The 23,279-nt window shown below is 38.6% G+C and overlaps 1 protein-coding gene across 2 annotated transcripts in view; it reads right to left on the minus strand.

Moving 5' to 3' along the window:
* Positions 1-23,279, minus strand: part of LOC127644750 (CREB-regulated transcription coactivator 3-like) — a 51,470-nt gene that overhangs the window by 17,659 nt on the left and 10,532 nt on the right. Inside the window, exons 2-6 of one of the 2 annotated variants that reach the window (XM_052128109.1) lie at positions 20,729-20,839; positions 13,956-14,084; positions 8,426-8,487; positions 1,834-1,896; positions 1,104-1,207 (exon numbers count right to left, since the gene is read on the minus strand). In XM_052128109.1, coding sequence (XP_051984069.1) covers positions 1,104-1,207; positions 1,834-1,896; positions 8,426-8,487; positions 13,956-14,084; positions 20,729-20,839 — 469 coding nt within the window. The remainder of the gene's footprint in view (positions 1-1,103; positions 1,208-1,833; positions 1,897-8,425; positions 8,488-13,955; positions 14,085-20,728; positions 20,840-23,279) is intronic. The other variant, XM_052128119.1, reaches the window with a different exon arrangement.

Here is a 23,279-nt window from a genome sequence, read left to right on the forward strand (position 1 = left end):
AACAATTGTATTTTTATGAATTAACATTTACAAATTTGAATAAATGTAACAAATTTATTGTTAATAGTTTGTTAATGATAACTAATGTTAACAAATGGAACCTTATTGTAAAGTGATACCACAGTGTTAACTCATTTTGCACAAAAGGGCAGGTTTTCTTTCATTAAAGCACTTTCATAAGGTGCTCTGTGAAAATTCACATGCAAGATCATGATTATATCATAATCATCCAGTTTTGTAAAAAATTTTCACTCAAACTGTTATGCTGATAATATCATTTGTAATGAAAAATAAACAAAAATTCTGAAAAAAAAAAAAAAGTCTTTATATATTTTCAAGTTTTCCCCGTGATGTTGATAGAGGTCTAGGTCCTCCATCAATGAAAGAATCAAATACATTTATTTGATTTTACAGGCATTTCTTATTGGAGTTTCTAAAATTATAAAATAAATTCCACCATTTTACAAACACCATTCATAAAAGTTAATTCATATACATTTTTGAAGAAGACTCTAAAAGCAATTTAAGAAACTAAAAGTAACTTTACAGCGCTAATCCAACTGAATATGAAATTATGTGTATTTGTGCATTTGTGTATTTCACAAATCCACAATTTGTTCTTAAGTTGTTTGAGTGGTTTTGACGTGATGTAATGTAAAAAAATAAATAATTCTATAATAAACATTACACACAGTATGTTCAGAGTAGTTGTGACATCACACAGAATTTAGTTTATAGTGTGAAAATTTTTAATGTGTATATAAAACCTAATTACAAGGCTCACACGTTCATGAAAAACCTGGAAATATTTGTAATAATTAAAAAATCGTTAGTCATGAAAATTCATGAAATCTTAAAACGTATTGCAAATATTTAGTCAACATACATTTTCCTAGTTAAACTCAGCTCTAAAAAAAATATTAACTAGAAATTGCTCGTTTTGAGTACAACCTCTATGGAAAAGTCATGAAATTCACTGATCAAAAGGAATTCTGTAGTGGATAATAGTTGCAAGTGGTGTTTGCTGCCAAGTGAGCAAAAGTCCATCCAGCCAGGAGCTGCTGGGATGCTGGTCAGTAAAAAGGCTGATGGGGGAAACTTACCATTCCGTTGGGGGGGCCCTCTGCCCATCTGCTGGTTCATGCCAAAAGGATCCTGTGGGTTTGGACTCATGGCACTAGTGTGCAGAGCTGAGTCAGAGTTTGTTCTGTGGGTGAAAGAAAGGGAGAGGGCAAGAGAAGAGGAAAACAGCCTGGTCAGTAGGCCATTATGTAAAAAAACTGCTGAGGAGACTATGCCCACACAGCTTGCTTAGGTCACATGACCCTTTGCCTTCACTCTCTGGATTTATTAACCAGCTACACATGATGGTACTCTCAAGAGCACTTCACTGTGCATCAGCGCCTCTTTCTGCTTTACATCCTTTGCCAGGTCTGACATGTAAAAAGCATAGCCCTGTTTTTGCCCTATGCAGAGCAAAAACTAGCGTGAAGTCTCTCTACATCAAAATTATGTATTATGACAGATTCATATAAATAATGGTCCCTGGTTTGGATTAGTTTGATATAGTGTTATATTAGTTTAGAGAGAGAGAAAAAAAAATTCAAGAAACAGAACTTGATAGCCAGTTGAAAAAAAAAAACATTCACAATTTGCTTAAAATCATTCAGTTCAGATGAAGACTTCACCGATTCAATAAGATCTAACCACATGAAGAGGGATAATGAGCCAAGAGGAGATCTGCAAGGGATGACAATAAGAGAAAAAGAGAGAGTGTGACAAGTCCTGATCAGAGGAGCTAATCTGTGAGAGAGTTTGAATGTCAAAGGTCACCTGTTAAGCTGTGATAATAATTTAAATCCAGGCCGTTTCTCTTCGGTCCACAGTGGTTGCTCCCTTTAGAGATGGAAACAGTCACGTATTACTCACTACTGCAATGAGCTCGTTCTGCTCTACAAAGCCAAAATACAGTAACTACACCATCACAGAAACTGAGAAAAACATCTTCCAAGTTTTTTTGCTTTTCAAGCCAAATAGGGTCTAAATAAGTCTCACTCTCTTATTCTGAATGCAGGCATAGTTAAGCCAAACCCATCTTTCACAGGACCGATCATAGTCCAAAGACCTGATGGTCATAACTCACTTGACAAATAAGTGTAGTTACTGCATTCTGGATTTGAAGGGCAGTATAGCCCTGGCTCAGGGGTTAGTACAGGAGGATGAGTAAGCGAAAGAAAGAGCGAGGACAGAACAGTACGAGCAGGGTGAAAATTCCTCTGTGACATCTTCAGGAAAACATAAACAGAGCTGCATAAATCAGAGCCTATTCCCCCATGTTAGTGCTGAGCTCCACAGGGACAACAAATGGAGGCTGCCTAGGATTTAGAACCAGCCCCATTTACCCAGACACCAGAGGGACAGATGTACCTAAGGGAGAGCTGAGCCTGAAAGTACCATAGTAGCGCTGTCCACTCTACAGACTCAGACAGCCGAATGAATCATACCACATTAATTTAGTACTGTAACAAACATGATAGGGTCATGCTCTATTTATCAAGACATGATGATACGTTGTGGTAATATCTAGCCACCAAAAAATGTAAAAGGAATGGATGATAATACTGTGCATAGCACTGAGCTACAGCTTTAATTAAAACACAAGGACTGTCAAAAGTACAATAATACATTTAATAGCTTGTAAACCAATAGAATCACTCAGGCAACACTGCAGCAGAGCAACTGCACTGGCCAACGAGGATCCAGAACACAGGAAAATAAACAAAAGCATCATACTGGTCACAAAAGCAATCTACACAAATTAAAAACCTTAATCTTCATGACAGATGCTCCATTTAGAAGCTTCTGTGACTTTTAAGAGATAATTCCTGGAGTGTATGCCTATACTTCTGACCAATTCTAAATGGATGAAACTTGATTATTAGCAGGTCTGGGAAATTTAACATACATTTTTGCTATTAATATTTTTTGTTCAACACGTAAAAAACAAATAGTGCAATAAGAACGGAAAATCTCATTTCAACAGAGTTATCACACTCCTATCGCCAAGACAATAAAGAGAAATAATAAACAGATTTCCTGAGGCCTGCTCTGCTGGTAAGGCTACATTTTGCTACACCACACTAGGGTGATGTAATCCTCCACCAATACACTGCAGCCTGTCTGTGCATAGAAGGAAGAGTTATTTTGTGACTCGAACAATGGAGTGCCCTTCGGTCACATTTTTTTATGTAAAGCTGGTCTGCATCCCTACTTTGAAGTGGAATTGAAGCTGCACATGACTTATGGAGTATTAAAATCAGCTCTGCTGAACACCCATGCTGAAGACATGTCTGTGAATTAAAAACACTTAAAATAGAAGTTCATAAACCGGTCAAAATGTTGTGTGCCTGATGAATTATTGGTTATTTAAAGCTGACCCTTGCAACTTTTGTCAAAATTGACAAAGTGAAAAACAAATGCTTTGAAGCTGACACCAAGCAGACCACCAAAAACAGATATTTTTCAATGAATGCTAATCGCTGTTGGATCACACTTGAGTCAGAGCAAATGCCTTTCTTGCAAACCTCCCAGAGGAAGTGTTGTCTGGGAAGAGCAGTCTCAAATCCAGGACGGGAGAGCGTGGGACTAAGACAGCACTGACCCGTGTTCCTGAGCCAGTCCAGCTGAGCTCCACAGGGACAAAAAAATGGAGGATGCCTAGGAATCAGAACCAGCACTGTTTATCCAGACACCAGAGGGACAGATTGAGCCTGAAAGTACCATAGTAGCACTGTCCTCCCTACTGACTCAGCGTTCTGGGGCACAGTAAAACAAAACAACTCCAATGAATAGCACCGGATTCATTTAGTACGGTCACAAACATGATAGGTTCATGCTCTATTTATCAACATGAGGATAAGCACCACATCCATTGAGTATTGCAACAAACATGATAGGGTCATACTCTATTCATCAAGATGTGAGGATACGTTGTGGTAAAATCTAGCCACCAAAAAAGGTGAATGGATGATCAAATCTGTGGGTATAAACAATTAACGTTCTAGTATCAAGCTGTAGTTTCAATGACAAAAAAACATTTTTGGGGGGCAACATGCAACCTGTTACAGCTGGTCTCTGAGGGTCTTGTACATCTTTTCTGAAGGGAGATGTGTAGCCCTGTGAACTGAACACAAAACCACCACCTGCACATCAGGTTATCATGTGAATAAGAGAAATCAGCACTAGTCAGATAGTGCTGTGTGGTACTGGGAAGGAAAGGCTTAATGAGTTGAGTTAACGCCCTGTTCAGCTCATTAACCCTTACCCAGTGTGTGTTGCGGTAGGTAATGCATCACAGATGTGTGGAGAGAGCTGTAAACAGTTCCGAGGGCATACATTAAGATGAGTTTCCTAGTGAAGAAAGACTATACTCTTCTGCTGACCAATCACCAAAGTTCAGCAGCCTGTCTACTGGCACCCCTGGAGATCACCAGCAGTCCTACCCTATTAGAAAACTAATAGCCGACTGATACAATGCTGATTTATGTCATGCAATGTATTTATTGCGATTAAGATGTAAATTCAATTTATGAAATTCACTTTTTTGAAAATAGAATATGTGCATTAAACATAAAGCTGTTCGATTTTGGAACTGACATCATCAAGCAGAATTACCAAAATTGTGTTACCAGTACCAGTGAAAGAAATACGAAAAAGTAATCCATTATTTTTTAGAGGGTCAAAATTTCAATTTCCGCCAATGATTTGGAACAAAATTACAGGTAATAAAACAAAAAGCCAGCAAGGAGGCCCCACCCAATATTGGGGGAAAGCAAAGACCCATAGTTATTCATTAATTTCTTTGACAAAAACAGGGAAAAATATCCAGTAGATTTTAAAAAACAATATACATGATAAAAAGTTGTTGTGTCTTGCACTTTAGACAAAGCAAAAGCAAAAATAAATAAAAATAAAAGCCCATCTGACAAATACAGAAGCCTAAAGAAGACCACAACGGCTTCAAGATTTTGAGCTCCAGAGCACTCTCTGGACAGAAGTTTACATTTACGTTTTTCACGATAAGGTTTTGTTATTTGACTGGTATCTAAAACATTTAACAGCTTTGTTTATAATTACATTTATTTAGCTTTGTTTATCATTAATTACTTTTATTTTATTTTTTTTGGTGTTTTATCCACACATTAAAGATATTGTGAAATTATTGTACACAAAATAATAGTACAATAATAGTACAAAACCTGTGATATGGCTGATGCAATTTAAATGGAAGACCTTTAATTATTTTTATATAACATTTTACAGCCTAAGAGGACAATACAGGAAGGCTTAAACTATGGTTAAGTTTAAAATAGTAGACATACAATAAAACAATATAAAAAACAAAGAAGGTGGAATTCAATAATGATGGGGATTAATAACATTTTATTAAACACTGAATGTGCAGTAATATGCAATGCAACAAGTAAGCCTACAATCATAAGCCGTTTTCATTCTAGTTTCTTCTTAATTATTACTTTGTTTGGCAGTAAAGACAAAAGTTAATGGAGATGAGTATACATTCATACACAGTGCTATGTACCAATACATTTTACAGCAACTTCACCTTACTAAATAAAACCTCTGCCAAACCGAACGGTAAGGACAACATCCCTTTAGAAGTTTGATTCGTTAAAGTATGAAAACCAATATAAGCAGCATTCCATTCCAATCATGTCAAGTTTTCTCATGTGTCTTATTCTCTGGTGTTAACTCATCATTATGTTTCTGCTGGCTCCACTGTTGTGCTGATATGTTGATTGCGTTAGTCTTGAATCTAGTTGGACTCCCAAACACACTAAACAGCATATGGTCGACTGCTGCTGCAGTGGTCTTCTTTAGGCTTCTGTATTTGTTGGTTGAAAGGCGACAAAAAAAATCAGTTCCAGATTTTTTGGCTTTGTCTAAAAAGTGCAAAGAAACTACACAACAGCTTTGTCATATTTTACATTGTTAAAAAGCCAAATCTATCAGATATTTCTCCCCGTTTTTCTCATAGGAATGAATGAGTAACTATGGTAACGAGAAAATCAATATCCCCTATGCTAAACCAAGCCACCAACGTATGATGCATCATTTTGACATCCTTCTACAAATAATAATTACTTCGTAAATATTGTCAAATATCATCTGATTAATCAGCCTGGTTGATCTAGTGGTTTATAGAGAACCACGACTAATCCCTTACTCATACAAGCATAATTTGCTACCACTCTGTTTTAAATTTAGGAAAAGAATTGTTTTTTTTCATCTAGCCAACAACTAACAACATATTACAAAGCTTAGTAAATATTCATTATAAATAACATTTAATTAAAAAATATATTTTTACATAATATAACACTTACAGAGCCCTCATAAATGCTGTAGCTGAAACCACAATCACTGATTTGGAGCAAACTGGCCTGCCATTTCCCCCTTGAACAAGTGCCCCATTTCCTATTTTACATGGGTTGCCATTGAAGCTTTAGAAAAATCCAAGCAAACATCCCTTACAAGCCAATTTACAACTGCACAAACCAAACGATAATAAATCTGTAGATCCTCTGTGACGTGTCACATGACAAATGGCAGGACTCTCAAATGCATAGTCGCAAATCACTCTCCAACTTGCACTAAATCTAGCTTAAGCTCTAATGTCAACTCAGAGAAAACATTTGTTTGGCCCTTCGTTTTATCAGAAGGTGATATTAGAGAGTAACAGAACAGAAACAAATATGACAGCAACACACCCACTATTCAACCAGTGCAAGATCAAATGGGCAAAGCGATAAAGGGAAATAAAGCAAAACCGAAACATGTAGAGTTGGACTAGGAGTTTTAGCTGAAGCTGGTCTGGGCCAGCAGTCCAGAGAGAGGGAGGGGAACCTATAAACACACTGAGCTCACAATCTGTTCAGGCAGGAGGGGGGGCTCAGAGGGGTAGGAAGCAAAATATCTGGCAGGTTTAGTTAGTTGCTGTTAACACTGAGAAGAGATTTAAAGGAATAGCTGAACATTTATCCTTGAAGAAAAGAAACCGTTAGAATCAGAGAGAAATGCTTTGGTTAGTATTGGGGCTTCACCAGGACACAAATCAAACATCATAAAAAATCTGAAACATAATGAGAACACTTCTGATGGCAGCAATGATATACTGGACATAAAGAAAGGACATGATTAAAACAAGTTTAACAAAAGGCAATATCATTAAAATAATATATAGTGTGGTGGTGAAGAACTAACTGTGCTTGATCTACTGAATTCTATGTTACATAATTCATTGGATGCCTCTGAGACATCCCTTGATGTGCAGTGAACGGCTTACGGTTTATGCATTTATAATGATGCTCTAAAAGTTTGCCGAAGATCATACATGCAGCTAAACTTTGTGTGAGAATTTGATCCCCTGCCACCCCAGCCCTGCTTCTTTATACAACAATTACATTTACAATGTGATTTAGTAAGTGTTTGCACATTTAAATGCATATATTTTTTTTTCTCAGTTAAAAAGATCAATAAAGTACATAAAATAAAGCCCTTGATTTGGTGTTGCTAATGGCCATGTTAACTGGCCATGTGAGATGCTTTGTGGCATATGGCTGTCACAGCATTATTCCGGCACAGTGGGAACAGAAGGCTGTGCTAAAGCTGATCAGGCCAACCAGTTTTCAGGAGTAAACAATGACACAGGGCGTGGACTCTGAACATTTACAAGTGGCAGAGTCAACATGGAGGCTGAGGCAGTGAAAAAGGCGCGCTGGCTGTCAGCCAAGACCGCATAGAAAACACGGCTATGATGAAAAGCTTCCTTAAGCCTTTTATTACTGGCTGCAATTCACTCCTTCATACACACAAATGAGGAAAACCATCCAATGGTAACACTCCACCGGGGCTGAACTCAAAAGAAAGGCATTTGTGCAGAGAAAACTTACAAGTGTTTGCTCACAGAGAAGGGATTTTTAATCCCCTGAAAATCAAGTAAAACACTGATGTGCAAAAGTCTCTTTCTCTTTGGACACATTTGTTTCATCTAACCTTTTGCGAAGGCATTATCTGTCTGTCATCTCAGTGAATGTGGACTCTCCCCTGGCTAAAAAATAAATGTGTTATTACTTTTGTCTTTTCAGGCATCTGTGGGGATAGCCTATCCAAATGCAAAACACACATTGACACTCACTCTAATGTGACATTATCTCACTTTCAACACTGCTTGATGTCACCATGATGGCTTCAGTTCAAGATAACATCACTTTTGCACTCTCTACTGTCACTGACATTAGATAGTCAAATTCGACATGAAGTGTACAGTATGCTAAATATAACCACAAGCTGCAGACACACATTTATTGTTGGTGCTCAAATGCAGGACTTTAAGGGGAGGACTCACCTTCTCCAGCTGTTGTCTGGGGGAGGAGAAAGGTACATTGTTCCATATGGAGAACTCTCAGCGTAGTTTAGTCAAGGAAATCTTTCAGAGCTGTATAGAATTTTTTTTAAAGCACAATGATTTAAAACCTGGTTTACATAAAAGCATAAGCGAGTCTCAGAAACCTTATTAGTTAAAGGGGCCGTGTCATGCTTTTTTGTAATCATTTGTTTCCCCTGAGGTCCACTTGTAATGCCAGTCAATGTTTTTGTGCCAAAAACGGTAATAATTTAGTTTTTCATGACCATTTACCACCCTCTCCCTGATCTTTAGGCCAGAACATGCAAGTACATGTACAAAGTTTTGGGTGCTTGGCTAAACATGCATTCCAGTTGAACATGCTTAAGGTCTGTTCTGGTGACAATGTGGTGGTAACACACCTTGGTACTCAAGGGGGCAATATAGTTTGTGCCATAAAACTTGATGTGTTATTATTCAGATACGTTGCTATAAATATATTGGCCGTTTTCCAAACAGCATTTTTGCAACCTTGAAGGGCTCTGCGGGAAGGGGATGCCAATCAAAGGGTCATTCCACATGAAAGTTGAAAAAATTATGATCACGAAGGACCCTTCCACAAGACTGTTAACGAAGCATAAATTTATATAGTAATGCTATGCTCCCGTCAGAGTGCCTACATCAAGAGCTCTGTCCTTTTGAGTGAGTAGGGACTAGGGATGATCACTTTCGATTGGAATTCGCCCATTGACTTGACCTTACTTGCGGAGCAATATTCTCTTTAAAGTTTTCCACCATGAAAGTAGTTGGCTTGAAAGAGAAAACTCACCATAGAAGCAGACAATTCACATTAAAGTCTGCTATAGCAAATAGCTAGAAGCATCTGCATTTACGTATTGTGTAGAGTATGTTTCGGCCTTTGGATTTAAACAGGCGGTTGTTTACCAATGTGCATTGAAGATATCTACATAAACACTCTTCACATGTGAAATTAGCAACTGGGCTTTGATTTTCTTACAAGCTTTGAAACAGCCACTTTACAAACCCTGCAATACTTGTGACAGGTTAAAAAAAATCTGTACGTAAATGACCAGGAGCTATTTCACAGCTCGGGACAGTACAAAGTTGGACAGAATTTCCCACATTTTACTCATGTTGCAAGTTCGTTCCTCCTCAATACCTCATCATGACTGGGCAGGTTAAAACCGAACAGGCATTGCAGATGCATAAATGTGGGTGGTCATTTAAATGAATTTGGGTTTATGACATCTGTAATCCAAGAATTTCAGAATGAGCTCAGTTTCAATAAACTGTTATATCTAAAAGTTACAGTTTGCTTTAATCGTTCAATTAACTTATTTCAAAAGTTCATAGAAAATTCGATTTCTCATGACCCCTATTAAATCTCACTTTTGCTTTCTAAATCTACTCAATATTTGAACAAAATTTCCAGGAGTTATGAGAGAGCGAGGTAAGCTTTCATAGAGAAAACAGAGCAGCTGAAGAACTCCTTGAGTAAACAATGTTTCTTCAACTCAGACCGATGTTGACAATGCTGCCTCGTCAATACTGTCTGTGCCAAGACTCTCACATTCAACTGGGGGATGGGTGGATTTACGAGACAGAAAGCAGGACAGAGTCTTTCTCTGTTCAACATCTGCTCTGGCCTGGAAAATCCAGTCATCAGTTCTGGTGCAGTAATGAGAGATTTAGCTCTTCATGCCAACCCTTTAACCACCAGCCTGCCCATGACCCTGGCCATGATAAAATACAGCACAACCAACCAATGATCAGTCAATGCTACGACACAAAAAAAACTTTTCTTTGACCACCCCATTCAAACATATACATACATACATACATACATACATACATACATACATATATATATACATATATATATATATATATACATACATACATACATACACACACACACTCACCTAAAGGATTATTAGGAACACCATACTAATACTGTGTTTGACCCCCTTTCGCCTTCAGAACTGCCTTAATTCAACGTGGCATTGATTCAACAAGGTGCTGAAAGCATTCTTTAGAAATGTTGGCCCATATTGATAGGATAGCATCTTGCAGTTGATGGAGATATGTGGGATGCACATCCAGGGGACGAAGCTCCCGTTCCACCACATCCCAAAGATGCTCTATTGGGTTGAGATCTGGTGACTGTGGGGGCCATTTTAGTACAGTGAACTCATTGTCATGTTCAAGAAACCAATTTGAAATGATTCGAGCTTTGTGACATGGTGCATTATCCTGCTGGAAGTAGCCATCAGAGGATGGGTACATGGTGGCCATAAAGGGATGGACATGGTCAGAAACAATGCTCAGGTAGGCCGTGGCATTTAAACGATGCCCAATTGGCACTAAGGGGCCTAAAGTGTGCCAAGAAAACATCCCCCAAACCATTACACCACCACCACCAGCCTGCACAGTAGTAACAAGGCATGATGGATCCATGTTCTCATTCAGTTTACGCCAAATTCTGACTCTACCATCTGAATGTCTCAACAGAAATCGAGACTCAGACCAGGCAACATTTTTCCAGTCTTCAACTGTCCAATTTTGGTGAGCTCTTGCAAATTGTAGCCTCTTTTTCCTATTTGTAGTGGAGATGAGTGGTACCCGGTGGGGTCTTCTGCTGTTGTAGCCCATCCGCCTCAAGGTTGTGCGTGTTGTGGCTTCACAAATGCTTTGCTGCATACCTCGGTTGTAGCAGTGGTTATTTCAGGCAAAGTTGCTCTTCTATCAGCTTGAATCAGTCGGCCCATTCTCCTCTGACCTCTAGTATCAACAAGGCATTTTTGCCCACAGGACTGCCACATACTGGATGTTTTTCCCTTTTCACACCATTCTTTGTAAACCCTAGAAATGGCTGTGCGTGAAAATCCCAGTAACTGAGCAGATTGTGAAATACTCAGACCGGCCCGTCTGGCACCAACAACCATGCCACGCTCAAAATTGCTTAAATCACCTTTCTTTCCCATTCTGACATTCAGTTTGGAGTTCAGGAGATTGTCTTGACCAGGACCACACCCCTAAATGCATTGAAGCAACTGCCATGTGATTGGTTGATTAGATAATTCCATTGAACAGGTGTTCCTAATAATCCTTTAGGTGAGTGTGTGTGTGTATATATATATATATATATATGCATCAGAACACTTTTAAAATGTGTAATATCCTTGGCATGACATGCACTTGTGTGAGTACTGTTGCTGATACTCAGTCTGGGAAGGGGAGCAGGGGTGATGACATAAGCCAGAAGGCTTGGATTACAAGGGGATCCTTCCTAAAATCTAATAAACCCATGACTGTTGGATCAGTGCAGAGAGAGAGGGTGGCTGTGACAGCACCTTCACCTCAGAAGCTCCAGGATGGCATGGGAGAGCTAACCTTTCTCTCTGACATCTCACACTCGACCCACACCACTCATCCTCCAATTGGACCTCGTTCCAGTATTACAGACCAAGCTGAAGACATGATATTTAGGTCTGATGAAAAATATGGCTTGAAGGCAACTTTGAGTTAGAAAAACATTGATAGGCATTAGCAGTGGTTGGCTAGCGAGACTGTGAGAGTCTAATCTTGGCAGACGTGCTTGAATCAATCTGAGAAAACAAGCCAATGCTGTGAGAGACATCTGGCACAAGAGGAAAAATAAGAGCTAAAGCAAAATTGGGCTTTGAATCCTCTTCCTCATTCTCTCAATCAGCAGAGTTATAGAAGCATGAAAATTAAATGCTTTGGACGATAAGAGGGATAACACTTATTAAGATGTTTATTTAGAGTTTAGTTTGAAAGCTAATAGTATAGGAGTATAGCTTGCCTGTGAAAAACCTTATCGATGTTAGGGTGTTGAGGTTGGTTAACTGGGTACTGCTGCTAAGCTGTTCTGAGGGGTTTTTAGCATGTTGATATGCAGTTGCTTGGATGTTCAGGGTGGATGCTAGGGAGATCTAAAAAGGCTGCAAGAGTGTTCTGGGTGGTTGCTTACTGGTTCAAGTAAAAAATGCCATCCCCATGTCTGTATGATATTCTGATCCCTAGATATTGCTTGGGTAACTCCTTCAATGCAACTCTGAGATTTTTTTCATGTGTTATCATGAACCAGGCGAAAAGTCCGACCACTTAGAATAGCCCTAGGACACCTCTCCATAACAAGTCACACAATTTCATGTATCATTGATGTTCATAGCATAAACGGGGCAGGATCATTTACTCGCAAAAGTAATATTTAGAGGTTTATTCAAACCCTTTAACAAGCAATACTAATTATATATTAAAACAAAAATAAATATTTTTGTCTTTCCATCTGTCACCTTATAAAATCAGCCACATCCTGTACATCATAAACCGGTAAGAGCAATAGTAATAGTAATGCCTGCCTTTGAACTACATCAATTGGGACTCTTTGCCATATCAGATCAATTTGAAGCATTATAAACCTCCTTATTCATGGTGCAGAGACAAACACTGAACTCTAAATCTACAACCGATGGAACTAAAATCAAAAGCTTTCCAAAAGAGCATTAAAAATGGAACAGCATCCAGGCCCAACATACATTTAGTTTTTATTCATTTCAGAATACAACTACAAGTAAGAGTTAGCAAATAATACAGATAAATCAAAAACAAACAAAACAACAACAACAAAAAAAAGACTATGAGGTGATAAAAACATCGTAATTTGTTTTTATTAAATTAAATATCAGGGGAGACTAAAAGAAACCCGTGAGATTATGTTGGAATATCTTCAGCCCTCAGGGAGGGAGTGGCTCAATTCACAGGGAAGAGTTCTGACAAACAGGTCTTGCAGTTTTTAGTATGACTGCGGTCACCACGACAAATGCCTTTTCCCTCTCAAAGAACAAGGGCAGCCGGGGCTAACTGTGTGGAATTACTTTGAACCTGTCATTCAAAGCTCTTACATAACATGACTCTTTGTAACACTTTTTCCTTCGGTCTCCCTCACACTGTCTTTTTTTGTCTCTCTGTATGGCAATAGCATCACAGCAAGCGGACTGTTCCACAACTACCACAATATTAATGACTCCGGAGAAGCTTCCAACTTGGTTATAGATAATTCAAACCCAAAAACCTTTGCATGGCTTCAAAAGACTGAAGATTAAATCAAGGCGTTATCACCGGAGGACTTTTCATGCCCTCTATATCTTGCAGCGCATCTTCAAAACAGAATGGTAACTTAGATGGCATTAGGCATGTTTTATTTTCATTTAATCTTTAGCCCTAAGCTAGATCTGCAAAAGACTGAAATCATCTTTGAGCCCACAACCGATTAAGCCTACTGATACAATGCAAAAAATCTTAAGTCATAAATTAAGGCTTAATTTTCTTTCTGCAAAATATATATATTTTTTATTATTATTGATTATGGTTTACATATGACCAGGCAATTTTCTTGACAGATTATATGAGAATTATTGTTGTGACAAGGAAATAAAAGCACTTTATTTAACTAAAAAGTTCTTTACAACGGGAACTTAAAGGATATCTGCCGTCCGTGCTTGTCAATGGGTCTGCGATGTGGAGAGTTGATCCGATTGCGGTCTCGATGGACTCTCTCCACCAGACCATGATGTCTGGTCCCTCTCGCTGTGTCCAGACCGGAGGGAAACGTCCCCTGTGGAAAAACACCTTCCAGGTTAACATTTTCCTCACAAATGCCAAAAAATTCACAATTTTCATCATCACTTTTATAGTACTAGCAACAACCCCAAAACAAGCCACCAGAGTTTCCATACTCCAGGACTGACAACAAATAAAGAAATCAAAGTGCAACCATTAGCCCATGTGAATTTACTCTACTCCAAAGCGCTTTTACCTCTCTTGGTTTGGTTTCTCATGACAGACAAAATGTAGGGATCACTACTCCATCTCTCAAAGAACCTTTATTCACTGCAACAAGAGCACCTTCACCTGGAGTTTTACAACGCTATTCTCCACAGAGGATAGAAACAGATACAGTTCTATGACTCTTGGAGCACACTGGTGTATCATGTTAACTTCTGGGAATCACATTCTACTGAAGGAACGGGCAAAGTAAAGGCAGACTAAGCCCAAAGTATACTTCGGTTTTAAAGCGAACGCTTAGCGTGTATGTACAGTCAAATGCTAGCTTTTCACTTAATTTGACAGTACATTCATTCACAGGCTGTTGGCGCATGTGCACTATGACTGCTATGAGATACTAGATCTCTTCACGAGTTTAGACCCATTAATGGAATGTTCCGGGTTCAATACAAATTAAGCTCAATTGACAGCATTTGTGGCACAATGTTGACTCATCCCTCCTTTTCTAACCCTCTTCTTGGGTTACAGTTACAGTGCACTTACAGTGGAGGTGAATGGGGGCCAATTGTTGAACATTAAAACACTCACTTTTTCAAAAGTATAGCCACAAGGTATAAAAAAAAAACCATGTAAACAAGATTTTAGTGTGATACAAAAGCCTAACCTTTTTCTATCCTTTTCGAAGTTATAGCCACTTTTACTACTTTGTTAATGTAATGTTAACAAACCCTAAAACTGGAGACTGACGTGATACCAAGCAAGGTTCAGACATGTGAATGGCGAGCTCTGCGCACTTTGCTAGTTTTAATACTTTTAATGTCATAAAGCGGTGAGATTTGATACATCCTGATCCTTAACTGTTCTAGGAAGACAATATGACAAAGAATTCAAAATCATCGGGCTCTGGAGACATTAAAAGACGCTTATGTTCTCAAGCTGATGCCCCCCCAGATACCTCGGACCAGGGAGTCAATTTGGCCAGAAAAGAAGGAGATTTGGCGTGAATTGCTGAAAGTATCGGCAATGCTGGTGAAGGTCATTGCTGACTTGGAGGATCTTGCTGTAATATGTTGATCGATCACTGCCATGGAGAATAAATTCACTGATATGGTTAAAAGAGTAGCAGATGTCGAGAAAGAGTCATCAAGAGGGAATTATCTGCTAATACGCTAGCAACCAAAGTAGATTTGGAGCGCCTCTGGGAAAAGTTAGAAAACTTGGAGAATCGTAGCCAGTGAAATAACATCCAAACTGTTGGAATTCCCGAAGACAAAGAAGATTAAGATATGGTGAAATTTCTGGGTGGGCTCTTTAAGAGTCTGCTCGACATTACAGCACATAAGCTTGTGTTATTTATCAAGCAAGCTCACAGGGATACGGCTCGGAGATGTTGTGTTACACGAGGCGAATTCGACAAGAGAGAAATGTGATAAATTCAAGGATTGCCAGAAACTCTTACTTCAATGGAAGGTCGCTTTTGCACTGATGTTCCCAGCCAAATTAAGAATAGATGCTAAGGATTGCCGTAAAACATTTAAATGCCCACAGCAAGCATTGTCCTTCATAAAGTCAATGGAGTGAGTAAGTAATTTGGTGATACTCATGTTGAAGCCTAGTAAGCCTGACTCACTGAACATTCACTAGACCGCCCGAGGAAGTGGAGTGCCTTTGTTTATTTTTGTGCTAGTTCCGCCTAGCGGCTGGAGTTGTTTTGAGTCTTTTGGACAGTGTTGTGGATGAATCTGCACATTCTTTGTGCTTACGCCTCCTATTGGTTGGAGTTTGTTTTGTGGAGTATTTCTTGCAGGACATTGGAGTGATTGGGTCATCTGTTGCACTCATGTTGAATGGGACATGAATGAGCAATTGACTCAAACAAAAACTGTTTTATAGATCATCTTCTGTTGTTTAATTCGGTCTTACAAAATTGTATAGAAACCATGGACTTGAGCAATCCGACGGCAAAATTATCACGGGGGCTCTCGAAGGCGTACATGGACTGTTTGAGATAAGAGGGATGGATGCCGGTTGGCACTGTCATGAGTGGGGTAAATGCACACGTTTTTCTTTTTACTGTTTGTTTGAGGCTCGGGGTTTGATTGTTGCACTAATGTGGAATGTGGTCTTCATAATTTTATTTTTGGCACAATCTATTTTTCTAATATGTCAAAATGTCAAATGGTAGTATGAGTGGATTGTCTTTCTCCATGTGGAATGTGTATGGGTTGGGGCACCACATAAAAAGGAAGGTTATTTCTCTTAAACCTAAGAAATATGATTTCTTCAAGAAATGCATCTTTCCCCGCAGACAGCTGAAAAATTTGGTAAGATAAGGGGTGGACATGTTTTATTTACTGCTGGCAGGGGAGTTATTAGACTGATAAGTAAACATCTACAATTCAATGTCTCAAACAGATTAAATATAAATTTGGAAGAGTCATTGTTGTTTTAGCAGAAATTCAGGGGCAAATTCTGATTTTGGCTAATATTTTTGCACCTAATGCTGATGATCAGAGCTTTTTTTTTTAAGATCTTGAAGGGAGGTTGCAAGCTGCTGGCACCCCTCATAATATAATATTGGGAGGAGACTTTAATCTATTGATGAAATCAGTCCTTGATCATAGTGAAGCAAAAGTGTGTAAGCCCCCCAGAACAACAATGCCTTGACAATCTTGGTCTTACAGATATTTGGAGACTTTTGGACCAATCAGTTTTTTTTTTCATCAGTCCATTTTTTTCCAAGATTATTTTATATCCAAGTCCCTCATTTCAACTGTTCTGCTCAACTGGAAATATCTCAGGTCACGCCTTGGTGAGTTTAGAGGTTGTTGTCACATATGGAGAAAAGCAAAGGTTCATAGGGGCCGGATCATACAGTATGCCTCATTTATCAAAAATCCAAAGCACATGAACTCCGAGTTGACTCAAACGGGGCAATAAGTATTTGGGCATTTTATTCCCAGCAAATTTGTCTGATTTAGTTTGAATTAATTTTGACCCTTTAATAAAAAGATATTCGAGCGAAGTGGGCAGCTGGGCTTCATTACATTTATCTATGATTGGCAAGGTTAATGTTATTAAAATAATTTTTTTTCCAAAATGTAACTACCTGCTACAATCTCTCCCTGTAGAAGTCACCCTCTCTTACTGCAAGCAATTTGGCAGCATAGCGAAGTCCTTCATTTGGAATGGTAAACATCCTAGATTAAATTTCATTAAATTACATAGGCCGATTGACAAAGGTGGGCTAGACCTACCCAAGATTTATTTTTATTACTATGCATTCGGTCTCAGACACTTGGCTCATTGGTCGCTTCCACCTGAGAGAGCCCCACCCTGGTTTTGTATTGAACAGGAAGTTCTTGCCCCTATTTCACCATTGCAAAGCCTTTCTATCAAACTAATCTGAGAAGTTAAGTTACACCGTTATCTCTCATTTGCACTCGGTATGGACAAAAGAGTGTTTAATTCGGACATTTATTTAAATGTTGCCTCAAGCATATGGCTGAACCATAAATTATGTATTAATAAGTTCCCTTTCTGCTGGTCAGAGTGGATTGTGAGGGGGGTTACTACACTCGGTGACCTATATTAAAGTGGAGTGTTGACATCTTTTGAAAATTTGGTTCAACATTTTGGGATTCCCAGATCTCAGTTCTATAGGCGTTTACATCTGTGCCACCTGCTCTGTACTATTTTTGGGAGTACCACACACCCCCCTAAAGTGGCAGATACTCTGTGAGAGGTGCTTACTGCTTTTGGAAAAGGTCATGAGGCATCAGTGTATTACTCCCTGCTAATTCAGAGTCTGGGGGTCAGAGCTTTAACTTTTATCAAGAATGGGAGAAAGATATAAACTTGGTATTGGAGAGTTTGGGCAAGGATTCTAAAAAAAGTCTGTATCTAGAGATGCACCTTATGCGATTCAAGATTTTACATATATGCTATTGGACCCCCTCTAGATTGTATAGGCTTTGTCTTAAAGACACACCCACCTGCTGGCGATGCCAATCAGAACATGGAGACACAATCCATGTTTTTGGGGGTGCGTTAAGATCCAAGAAGTTTGGTTGAAGGTTCAGAGTTTTATGTGTGAAGTTTTGGGCATTCAAATTTCCTTTTGCCCCAGACTCTGTATTTTGGGCAATGGGGTTGTCATAAATTTGGGGGATAAACAAATAAAAAATTGGGTTCTGACCAGTAGTATGGTTGGCAGGCAAATTATTTTAAGGGGATGGAAGTCGTATGCAGGGCCCTCATTTCCAGAGTGGTGTGCCAAGATGGGGAGGGTGGCTGCTTTCGAGGAGGGGGTCAAACAGAAGGCTGGGGTTTCAGAATTTGTTTGATAGGAAATGGGGCAATTACTTCGCGTTTTTGGGGGACTCTCAGGAAGGGGATGTGGAGAGAATGGTTTAGTTTTAATTATATATGATTATTATATTTGTGTGTGTGTTCTTATTTGTGACCACAGGGGATCTTGTTGGAGGTCAGGGTGGGGTTGGTTATTGGGGAGGGGTAATAGTGGGGGTTAAATGTTAAATGTTGATTCAATGCGTATTTGTTGTGTTTTTCTTTATTATATGTCTATGAATCAATAAAAAAAAAAAACGACTGTAAAAATTACAATTTAAACTAACATGAAGAATTCATGTTAGTGCTTCACATTTCTGTGTTTAAACCCCCCCAAAATTGGCCACATTCACTTCCATTGCAAGTGCATCAGTGTAACCTTGATTTAGCTTTCTTTTTTTTTTTTTAAAGAAAAGGAGGGAGGAGTTGAAATCATCTTGGTAATCATCATTATGCCACAAATGCTGTCAATTAGGGCTGCAACTAATTATTTTGATAATAGATTAATCTAACTATTCGCCGATTATTGCAAAGATTAATCATTAGCTCTTAACCGATAATTCTGCTTGTGGCCTGAAAGGTTGGATTAAACCTGATTATGAACAATAAAGAGGACGAAATCATCTTTTAAAAATACCTCTAAAAGACATTCACTGATTTAACGGGAACAATACTTTTTTTATTATGCTTTGCTGCTTCTCAAGTGAATGAATCTTTTTTTAAAGGATTTTTAGATATTTTTAATATTTGCATTTTTTATATAATATTCAACATTCTCAGAATTAGTTTTTTCTTCTGCAGTATGCTAAAGAAAATGTACATTGTTTTAAAGGAGTTTTCGTTATTTAAATTGGAAAACAAGCCAAAACAAAAACAAATCAAAAATGTATTTTGTTGCAGTGTTTGGGGCAAAGACTATCCTCTCTCACCTTTCTGTTCACTTCAATCCATCTTTAACTCACAAAAAAACAAACTCCCTCTTATTAATAAAGCTGCATATTGCCAAAATTCTACACAATAAGAAATGCACAGTGACATACATTTTGATTCAATAAGTCGCAAGCCATCACATTCTAATCTAGCTGCATTAAGCGTGCTCTCGAGGGACGAGCGTTCCCGTGACAGAGTGTGCAGTTTCAATCTCTCCCCTAAGATCGGGACATTCGCACAACTCATAGAAGAGGCACAGACCACACAGAGAAATGCCAGTTTTAGAGGTTGTAGTTATTTGCATGATCTGCTTCTGTATTATTTGAACTTTAAGATATAATGCATTAAATATAACAGCATTAAAGATCTAACGCCTGGGTGTTTCCTTTAAAGAGCTCTGGCTCCACTTATTCCACAACGAGAGTGCTTCTGAATTTATCTAGTTGCTTTTTTTTTTTTATAATTCCCTCATACTTTGGGATCTACATCACCTGAAGGAGTTTGGAAAGTTTAGTGCGTTACGTAGAATGTTACGTTATATGAGATCAAACGACTATAAGATAACGGAAAATTTTGTTGACCGTTTTTTTAGTCGTTGTCGTCGATAATGTCGACTAATCATTACAGCCCTACTGCTGAGTGAGCTTAATTTGTATTGAACCCGGATCATTCATTTAAGATGTCTTTATATTCTTCAGACTTGAGTTTCACAAATGCAGATATCTCCTGACCTCCTCACACAAGTGTTCTTGACGTTCACACCAACTGTTTTCATTTCCACATTCGTTTCCTGTTGTTTAGCAGAGATTATACCTTCTTCTAGCACTTCTTCATGACTGCAGCAGCTCAGCTGTAAGTGCTGCCATCTTGTAGACCCACTAATAAGAGCAAATAGTTCCAGGTGTGTCCGCATTCTGCACACTCAAGAGTACTCGCAGTTAGAAAAATCTGGCTGCACGTGTTCAATGCTCAAGCACTCTGCAGATGATGAAATTTGCATCACGCGTCTGACCGATGTATACTTTGTGCTTAAAGTGAGGCAAACACATTCTTTGTGAGGAAGGGGAAAATCTGCAATTATCTCTTGACATTGTTTATTTTAGGATAGAAAAACATAAGCTTTTCTTCTCCTAAATTAACATGGCTAGATGAACTATGTAGACATGGATATGTGATGGAGGGTAACACGGGTACCTGGAAATCAGTGCTGGCATTGCCAATCTGGTTGACATTGGGCAGAGAGCCACCATAGTATTGTGCCCGGTTCTGAGACAGACGGAGCTGCTGAATCTTCTGGAACTGCACCTAAAATGAAGATGACAATACAATGAATTAATTTGCTAGAAGACCGAGCATCTGCCGAAGAGGTTTAGAGGGTGTATAATTAGAAGGTGTACATTTATAAAATATCTGAATAGTGTAAACACTTTCATGAATTACGTAGAGGATGGAATTTCTTAAAAATTAGTTTGGATTTAGCCAAATCACACAACCTTGGTTACACATTCTTAGTTGCAAAATACTCTCTTCTACACTCTTCTATATGAAAGCTCTGTCAGAATGGGGCTCAACTTAGATAACTTAATTCAATATTAATATAAGAAGTGTACAAGCTATAACAAACATCAAAAAATATTATCTTCCTCATATGCCTTGTATTAAAGCACTAAAAAAAACTGCCAATTCAAATCCAGTGTTGTCATGTTCCAGGCAGACGGCTCAGAATCACAGGCTTTTAATAAACAAGCACAGATCTTCCATCTCGGCACACATTCTAGGGTCATGGAGGCTTACATCAAGCCTTTCAATGTATGCCGTTATCAAAACAATGACGCCCAGATGTGGAGCAGGACCAAGCCGCTTAGTGAAGCAGACGATTTCCCTGGGGCAGCTTGTTTAAGCTTATGCCTTGCCTTGCCTTGCCTTGCCTTTCCTTTCCTTTCCTCTATCAAGATCACACATTGCAGAGGGATGTTTATTAAGACCGGACAGTACCAAAAAAAAACAAGTCATGCTTTTTCATTAAAAATGAACTAGACATGGTAGAGACTCTTGATAATGCACTTGAGAATCCTCCCTGATGAATGTTTTTCTTATGAATGTAATATTCTGTGTTCAATACAAGTTAAGCTCAATCGACAGCATTTGTGGCAAAATGTTGAATGAACACCAAAAAAACAATTGACATCCATCCTTTTGATCAAAAATGCAAACATCTGCGTTACAGTGAGGCACTTACTATGGAAGAGAATGGGCCCAATGCCTAAACATTCAAATGCTCAATACTATATGAGTGTTAACAAGATTTTAGTGTGATAAAACTGTTTACTAACCATTTTGTGTAGTTATTTCAAATTTTACAACTTCATTGCCATGATGATGTAATGGAGTAAACCCTAAAATCAACTGTAAAAACTATGATTTAAACATCTTTATAGCTCAAATAACACAAGTTTTAACAAGAGCATTAATGCAAGTACTTTTATTAAATTATAAGCTTCATATTTCTGCTTATAAATGCTCCAAAAATTGGCCCCATTCACTTTCATAGTAAGTGCCTCACTGTAACCTCCATTTTTGCTTTACTTTACGGAAAGGCGAGGTGGGTTGAAATGTTTTTTGTTGTGGTAATCAACAATGTGCCAAAAATGCTGTTGATTCAGCTTATCTTGTATAGAATCCGGAATATTACTTTAAATTGCTTTTATTTTACAATGAGTAAAAGTATGAAGATCTGTGATGACATCTAAAAGATCAGAGACACCTAGATCCACAATAGCATGCATGTTATGCAAAAAACTCAAAACAAAGGTTGATCATGCCAAGGAACAGTTAGCATGTCAGCAGCTGGTTGACTCCTCACACGCAAATCCCGCTCATTTTACATGTACTTTGACAGCACACAGGCAAGTGTTGTTTATGTTTCTCACATACTATTGAAAATGGCAAGAATAACTACCAGTACTGCACTGGAAATATCTGGCAAGTCGTACTCTTACTCAAAGGGTAGTAGCCATTTTTAAACCATTTTCTTGATTTTTAGCCAGTTAACTGTTCTAGTCATGCTTATCCTTATTGGCAGAAGCTTTTGTCCAAAGTGACTTCCAGTGCACTTATAACAGGGACAATCCCCCTGGAGCAACCTAGAGTTAAGTGCCTTTCTCAAGGACACAATGGTGGTGGCTGTGGCGATCGAACCAGCGACCTTCTGATTATGTGCTTTAGCACACTACGCCACCACCACTCCCAAAGAGTGCTGCATTTATAACATTAGTGCAAGCAGACAACAAGCGAAAGAGCACAAAAATTACACTGTGCGAAACAAAGTCTTCTAATCGGGCACTCAGAGATGAGCGAGCATGACTTTATTGAGCTTGCAAAGACACGCACCAAGGCACAATCGCGTGAGTGCACAAGAGTGTGCAGACACGGAGCGTGCTCTCCTACAACTGTCCTTGCCCTTTTCAAAGTATCATGGCAACATCAATTACCGATGTGTAGGAAATTGCAGGGGAAAAAAAACACAATGAAATTCGGAGCGGGATTGCACTTTAAGTATCCACGCACATTCCATGTTCTCAGTGAGCAAAATTTACAGATTTTTCTGTTTTAACATGATAGTGAAAATAAGTAATCCACACATTGGATTGGAACACACGTTTCTTTCTATTAGACTGTAAATCCATCCCTCTCATCATCTCTCCATGCAGTGTGGATGCCGTTATAATGTGCATGTGCACTCGCA

This window comes from Xyrauchen texanus, chromosome 1 (genome assembly GCF_025860055.1).
Source record: "Xyrauchen texanus isolate HMW12.3.18 chromosome 1, RBS_HiC_50CHRs, whole genome shotgun sequence".
NCBI classification, from domain to species: domain Eukaryota; kingdom Metazoa; phylum Chordata; class Actinopteri; order Cypriniformes; family Catostomidae; genus Xyrauchen; species Xyrauchen texanus.